This window comes from Malurus melanocephalus, unplaced genomic scaffold (assembly GCF_030028575.1).
Source record: "Malurus melanocephalus ecotype Western Australia unplaced genomic scaffold, MMel_1.1 scaffold_6, whole genome shotgun sequence".
Lineage (NCBI taxonomy): Eukaryota > Metazoa > Chordata > Aves > Passeriformes > Maluridae > Malurus > Malurus melanocephalus.
Genome location: NW_026623238.1, coordinates 3,092,005 through 3,099,402, shown reverse-complemented (window position 1 = coordinate 3,099,402; position 7,398 = coordinate 3,092,005). Strand labels below are relative to the sequence as shown.

At 46.1% G+C, this 7,398-nt stretch overlaps 1 protein-coding gene across 1 annotated transcript in view; it reads left to right on the top strand.

Annotated features, from left to right (window-relative positions):
- Positions 1-909: 909 nt before the first annotated feature.
- RPS7 (ribosomal protein S7) overlaps positions 910-7,398 on the top strand; it is a 6,938-nt gene continuing 449 nt past the window's right edge. Inside the window, exons 1-6 of the mRNA XM_057371740.1 lie at positions 910-988; positions 1,532-1,613; positions 1,888-1,959; positions 3,514-3,657; positions 5,215-5,279; positions 6,939-7,089. Of these exons, the coding sequence (XP_057227723.1) occupies positions 1,539-1,613; positions 1,888-1,959; positions 3,514-3,657; positions 5,215-5,279; positions 6,939-7,089 (507 nt within the window). The 5' untranslated portion in view covers positions 910-988; positions 1,532-1,538. The remainder of the gene's footprint in view (positions 989-1,531; positions 1,614-1,887; positions 1,960-3,513; positions 3,658-5,214; positions 5,280-6,938; positions 7,090-7,398) is intronic.

The following is a 7,398-nucleotide window of genomic DNA, read 5'->3' as shown; positions in this document are numbered from 1 at the left end:
GAGTTRGGTTGAGCCTAGAACTCCTGAGTTAGTACCTGAACACAGCTGAAGACTCATGCATTATTTCTAGTCTAATAATAGTCTGGTGACTGGTGATCACTGTGACATTAAAGAAGCAACTGAGAAGTCATGTTTATAGAGGCAAACAAAAACCAAAGTTAGGCTGTGCYGGCAGGCAATTGCCCATGCCCCTGGTTGCCAGCATGCTCCCTGGCACGGTTTTGGCCATGGCCCTCCAGCACGCCTCGCTACAGGCCAGGGGTGACTGTGYCAGCACTGCTCCAACACGTCTCTTCTGCCTTGAAAGGGCAGAACATCRGCGTGAGCTCCCAGTGATGAAATGAGAGAGGGGATGAAAAACACCATCCGCTCTCCCACTGCTGTTGGAGCGGTGGCTGCTGCCGTCGTGCACAGCCCGGGCGGGAGGGCTCCGCAGGGCAGGCAGAGCCGCGCTTCTCCCGCGGGCTGAGCACACCGAGCGGTGCCACGGCCAACCGTGCCACGGGCACCGAGCGGTGCCACATCCTGGTGGCTCTTCACAGGAGCGGCATTTTGATACCGGAGGCCGACAATCCCGCCTGGGAGGGGAGCGGCCAGGGCGGCCACGGAGAAGCAAACATCAGCGAAGGCTTGGCGGAACAGCGAGGAACAGAGCGCTGCAGCATTCCCTTCCCTCCCCTTCGCTCCCTGCCACAGACAGCGCGCACTCGGCTGTGGCGGGACGGGAAGACAAGCTCCCACCGCCCGCCCGCTCCGCTGCACGGCGCTGCGCATGTACCAGCCCGCGCCCTCGTTGCCAGGACTGCAAATGTCCGCTCGGGCTCGGCTGTGGCGGAGGCGCGCWGTGCTCGCCGTGCCCGTCCATAGCCGCCCTGCCCTTCTTCCGGCCCCGGCTTCACCCGCGGTGGGCGGGGCCAGCGCCCTCCCTGCCCGCGATTTGGGCTGCTCTCGCGAGAGCTCCCCCTTTTCCCGGCCGGCGCGGAGCGAGGTGGGTGCTCTGGCCGTGGCCGCCGTTCCCCCGCCGGGTTCGYTGTGATACGGGACCGGGCAAGGCGTGGGGCCCCCAGCGGCACCGTGGCGTGGGGATGCGCCCGATTACCGCCCGTCCGGGGCCCGATGGCCGCCGGGGCGCCCGGGCCCGGGGGTGGCCACCCGGCGGGGTTTCYCTCCTGCCTCGCCCGGCGGCGCCCCGCGGGAGGCGGGAGGAGGAGGCCTGGGCCGGGTGTGGGGCCCAGGAGCGCCGCTYGCCCGTCGGGCGGCTCGTGGGCCTCTGGTGGCGCCGCTTGCCTGGACTCCCGGGGCCTTACAGCGGGCCCTGAGGTGGGCAGGCCCTGCKCTCCCCGGGACGGCTTTCCTTGTGTCCTGGTGGGCACCTCCTTAAAGCGACGTGCTGGGGCTGGCCTGACCCTTGCGACGCTCTCTGGCTTAGTTTTGGAGCGTGTGGGTGCCTAGCCGGATTGTGGAGTCCCGGCTGTGTTTGGAACAGGTGACATGTGCCTGGTGACAGCCGAAGTGTTCTTTTGCGTTGCAGAAAGGCCATGTTCAGCTCTAGCGCCAAGATTGTGAAGCCGAATGGCGAGAAGCCAGATGAGTTCGAGTCTGGTATATCCCAGGTATGTGGATTTTCCTTTTGTTCTTTGGTAATTCACTTAAAGTTACAGAGACSGTTGTCCAGACCCTAAACTTTGAGGTTCATYCTGTCTAAAMRTGTTTTTTTACTTAGGAACTAAGTYARYCTCTGTTTCCRTCAGTTAAACTTGTTGCATGTTGGTGTGTCTTTCRTGAAGTTTAATCTGTGATTCTGGCACTGTGGACACACTTTGATGGCAAGGGTTCTTATGAATTAAATTGTATGTAATRGATTATTCCACAACTTCACTTTTCTAGGCTCTGCTGGAGTTGGAAATGAACTCCGACTTAAAGGCTCAGCTGCGGGAGTTGAACATCACAGCTGCTAAGGTAGGCTGGACCTCTACCAAGAAATGAGTGATGACTTGTTCCGCGTATGTTTAATTTTTGTGGATGTTAATGTACTGGWTGAATGGGGTTTTAAGCCCTTTGTTATGGTCTGTGATGGTTTCATTATATGCTGTTGTGGCTTATCTTCTGGTATTGGCTGTTAGCACACGGGATTTCGTAATAGTGTTGTTCTTAGGAACTAGTCTGAAAAGTCACTGTAAAAGCCCAAATACCAGTTTAATGTCTTAAATCAAAGTGTTTAAAAATAATGATTCTACTTTATGTCTCTGCAGACTGGKTTTGGGGTCTGAAACTGGCTTTTTSCRTGTAGATATTGGCTGGAAATGTAGATGTTACAGAAACTTAGTCAGAAACATAAACTGCAATATGCCTCGTGTAAAGGATTTGTTGTGAGTCTTTTATGTACAAGTAATAGGTGGTAGGTGGATTAAGGTAATAGACTGACTTGAYCATGTAGCTTAGGCTGCTTGCACATTTCAGTTTTAGATCATGCAGGCAACTGAAATACCAAGAAAGAAAAGGAAGAAGACAATTAGTGGAAAAGGAGAAAGAAAATTAGTGTTAGAATTTGTCATCCTGGGAGACTGGATGGTAGCAAGAAAGCTGTTCGCTCCAGTCAGACTTAAATGGGCTGCTTTTGGTTCTTGCCCAGGCACAGGGGTCTGACAGCTTAAAGTTGAGTTAAAGAATCTGGGAATGCAGAAAGCAGCTTGGTGTATGAGCTGAGGGGCCTTCAGAAGAGACCATATCTCTCTGAAAGTATAGCAGTGCTAGCTGGTTTTTAGAAATGTCTTGGTTATTTACTTAGCTACTTGATTTTATTTGTGAGGAATCTCCCATGGGCATCTGAGCTTTGAGAACATAGCTGGTGGAAAAACAATCCATCTTTCYATTCTGTTGGAGAATGAGGATGCCTCTGCAGCCAGTTTCATGGGAGAAGTGCCTTGTAAGCGTATGCATACTTMTTTAAGTTTGATCAACTACTGGAGAGATAAACCAGGGGAGAAGTAACCTCTTAGYATATGGTAATCCTGTTGGCATTTGGAGGGGTGAAAAATGTTTTGATTAAATAGTGGTGCCAGCCTAGGCAAGTGGTGGACAGAAGGTGATTTCCATGAAGCAGTAAGAGATTTGTTTTTGTAAACTTGGTCTAGTCTGTGTTAAAAGCAAGTAATTTTTGAAACTGTATTAGCACAACTGCAGATGTAATGGTAAGCATTCAGTATAGTTCTAGCGTCTGAATCTTGTGCTGGAGAAGGAGTGGGCTTTGCTGTTCAGAGGATGTGATTTTGGAAGGGGTGGTGGGATTTATTGGCCAATTACTCCTCCACAGCAGAGCAAGTGCTCTGATAGAGGTTTTTCTGTTTAGCACTTTGTCTGTAGAGCATTAAGGCAGGTACTGCTCTCTGATGCACTCCCCACCTTGTACAGTCAGAAGCAAGGCAATCAGTACYTGCACTTAGAGGATTCCTGGTTGAACCAAACATTACTTCTCAACCCCCAGCTAATGCTTATTTTGTACTTCTGTATCAGGAAATTGAAGTGGGTGGTGGCAGAAAAGCCATCATTATCTTCGTACCAGTTCCTCAGCTGAAGTCCTTCCAGAAGATTCAGGTGCGGCTAGTTCGGGAGCTGGAGAAGAAATTTAGTGGAAAACATGTGGTGTTCATCGCTCAGGTAAAAATCCCTTAGAATCACAAAAATATTRATTTGAAGGGATCTCTGGAGGTGATCTAGTCCAAGCTCACCCATGTTCCAGTGTTGCATTAGCCATTCGAGGTAACAATGATAGTAATTCATTGTAGAACCAGGAAAAGTAATGAGTATCTGGTAGATGTTAGCTAAAATTATTTCAGTTGACAGCTGTGGGAACTTGGTGAGATACAAACTTTTTCTTGGAGGATATAACTTCCTTTTTCTAACCTCTCTTATTTCTCCAGACGTTTGAGAGGTAAAGTGTGAAAGTAACAGGGAGCAGGTGATAACAGGAGCTTCACTACTCTTACACAGTCTAAATACTTAACATTTAAGTTGATAGGAAAGGAGAAAAAAAAAACAGTGTAAGTTTTAAAGATATGGCAGGAGCTAAGGCATGAAAAGGTGATGGAGGGATCTCTGGGTGGTACGTAATCTTCATAGAGGGCACTTAGTTAGACTGAAGCTGCTACTAGTGAAAATTTTTCTTAATATAATTTCAAGAGACAGAGCACCTTACCCCGAGTCTTTATGTGGCCAAGAAGATTTATTTTAATGAAGTGCCTCTGGCTCACTTCTGCTAAAGGCTCTTCATACAGAGTATGGTTGGGCACTGGAACAGGCTCCCCAGGGAGGTAGTCATAGCACCAGCCTGACTGGGTTCAAAAAGTGGTGCTCTCTGGCACATGGTGTGACTTGTGGGGATGTTCTGTGCAGGGCCAGGAGTTGGACTCAATCCTTGTGGGTCTCTTCCAACTCAGCATATTSTGTGATTCTGCTTGAGAATTCCTTGTCAGTTCAGTAATCTGTATTTTAGAAAGGAACAAGTGCTTTTAAGTATGACATAACCCAATTTGGATTATGGTAACCCCATCATGAATACAATCATGAAGAAGTTGTGATGTGATAGTAGAAAATACTGCAGGTGGCTAAAACTGCATCTAAAACTCARTCTTATAGAACAATACACCCTTGCAGTAGGGAAGTAGAAAATAAGTTTTAGTGATCTAAAGTAGTATAAATTCATTTAGATCCTTATTTTGGAATAGGTTATATTTAAGCCTGAGTTTAATCTGGGTTGTACAATACATCTTATTATTAAAGTTAGCATTTCACTCTCAGATGTCAGGTAGCTGTCTGTGGAACTGACCTCACTACTCTAGTTTGCATCAGAGGCTCAGTCTGACAGAAGTTTAAAATTCCCTGTGATTTCTGTTTCCAAAGAAGTGTGTTCACAGTGCTAATGAGACACTGTGGTTGTATTCCTGTGGAGAGGGGATGAAGTGCAAATCTTTTATTTCAGTGCACTGAATATAGGATTAGAAATTGAGAAATACAGCAGTATAGCACTTCAGCTTCTGCAGGTAACTCTGGTTTCTAATGCTGGTGTAACTTTAAGCATACTGAAGTATATCTTTTTGGCTTTTCATGCGTCAGTTTCTAGTGTAGGGAGAGAARCTATGTGTGCTATAGATGTTTCTGAGTTGATTGTAACCACTAGATACTGAAAAATGCCTTTTTTTTTTCTTGCCTTAACAGAGGAGGATTCTGCCCAAGCCAACAAGAAAAAGCCGCACAAAAAACAAGCAAAAGCGTCCCAGGAGGTTAGTAAATAATAGTGATTCAGTATGACAACCTTCTTTTGTAGCTGGTAGTTTAGTCAAGTAACAGTTAGTTGAGTTTTTGAAAAGTCATTCAAGTGATTGGGTGGTCTWGTCCTCTCTCCTATTGCTTGAAATAGTATCTGTCATTTGACTGCTAAAGTGTGCAGTAGAAAGCTCATCGTTGTGCACTGTGTTGCATTTCTTAGCACTGGATTTGTATTTCCAGCTAACAGCTCTAGCAAATCTTTAGCCAGCAGTGCTGGCTTAAGAAACCCCAACCTGCTGTCTCTTACCACAGTGTGCTGACAAGAACTATTTTTTTTTCAAGTTGTAGGAAGAGCCTCTTCCACCTCACATGTTAGACTGTGCAGAAGTCAAGGCTGGCACACTGAAGGGGATGCAATGAGGGAGAGAGTGGCTGAGGAGGGGTATAGGTACGAGTACTAGTTCCCTCTGGATATGAATTTGATAGCAATAGTATAGTCATTTGTGTTAAGTGGCCTCCCTGCTCTCATCTAGTCACTTGATTGCTAGACATGCAACACTGCTGTGTCTGTGGCTGTCAGTGCCTCATCTGTATGTTGCTATATCATTATGTAAGTCTGTGTCTTAAAAGTTTGTCCTCTTTATGACATGTGCCATGTGTTGTAGCTTCTCCCTGCCCCAGTATTGTACCTGTGTAATGTATTACTGTATTTTGCACTATTCAGGCATTGATTTTAAAAATACAGTTTCACAGTACTCACGTAGCTGCAGTCCTGTCTTTATGGAGTCTGCCTGTATTCTGTTAAAACTAGCACTGCACAGTGGTTAGAGCAGCTGGCATTTATGTCTGAGCAGCATGCTGCCACTTTCTGCATGAGGGAAGTGTGCAGGACTGCCCTTGTSTCAGCCTGAGATGAGATCAGATGCTGTGTTGTAGATGTCTGTCTCCCTTACCTATTCCAGTCTTGGCAGGTGTGAAGTGCTGCTCTAGACACAGGTCTTAATTACTAATGATGCTACTTTGAAACTGTGAATCAGGATGCTGGAAGTCTTACTAGTCCTCTAGACTCATGTAAAATAATCTGGGCTACCTTTTCTCATGTTGGCTCACTTCTGGACAGTTCAGGAACATGCATGTGGACTTCAAAGAGTCTTCTAAGCATGGACTCTATTTACCAGCTAGTCTTTTTCTGTATTACATTGGTCTTCTAAGCTGCTTGGGTTTAGGCACGTGAAGAATCCATTGTTTTCAAAACTGGGTCTCCCATGAGTGTACTCTGTGCAGCTGAGGATACTCACACGCTTTAGACTGTTCCAGTCAGTGTCTCTGGCAGAAATGCAGAGGGAGCAGTTTAGTTTTGATTTAAATAAAATATTCATTAAATGTGTAGAAATAAAATAATGTTTCAGGGCTCTTGTCACAAAACGTGTGATCTAAAAGGTCAGAAACCTGGCTACTTTTTCTTGTGCAGTCATTACATTTCTGCACTCTGTAGAATTTAGTTTTTCTTTTTGCATGACCTGTGATAGTGTTGTATTGTCACACTGTGGCATTAAAGAGAAAAAAACGCCACTGAATTTTTCAGCCAAAGCATGCTATGGAAGGTTTAAACCTGGTCAAAGTGGAAAATTTTCAAGAGCATGTGTTTTAATGGTATAATTGTGGCATTTCAGCCGTACGCTTACAGCAGTGCACGATGCTATCCTTGAGGACCTGGTCTTCCCAAGTGAAATCGTGGGCAAGAGAATCCGTGTAAAACTGGACGGCAGCAGGCTTATAAAAGTCCATCTGGACAAAGCACAACAGAACAATGTTGAACACAAGGTAAATGAAAAAACTTACTTTCTGGTGCCGGTCTGGGTGACATTCTGATATCCCTAAGAGACTGCTTATCCCTAAGCAGACTTGCCTTTTGGCTTGGGGCAGTGGAGATACTTCTGTTTTTTTCTGGAGAAAGATGCTGGAATGAAGGCAAGGCAGTTTTGAACTAAAGCTCTAGTTCAACTTGCCAAAGTTCCTTCATTATTAAGTAGCTGTATTAGTTCCTTCATGGAAACAGGCAGTGTTTTAGTGGGTTTTTTTGTATGTATAGGGTTTGTATGGGTTGTTTGTTTTGTTTGTGGTTTTCTTTTT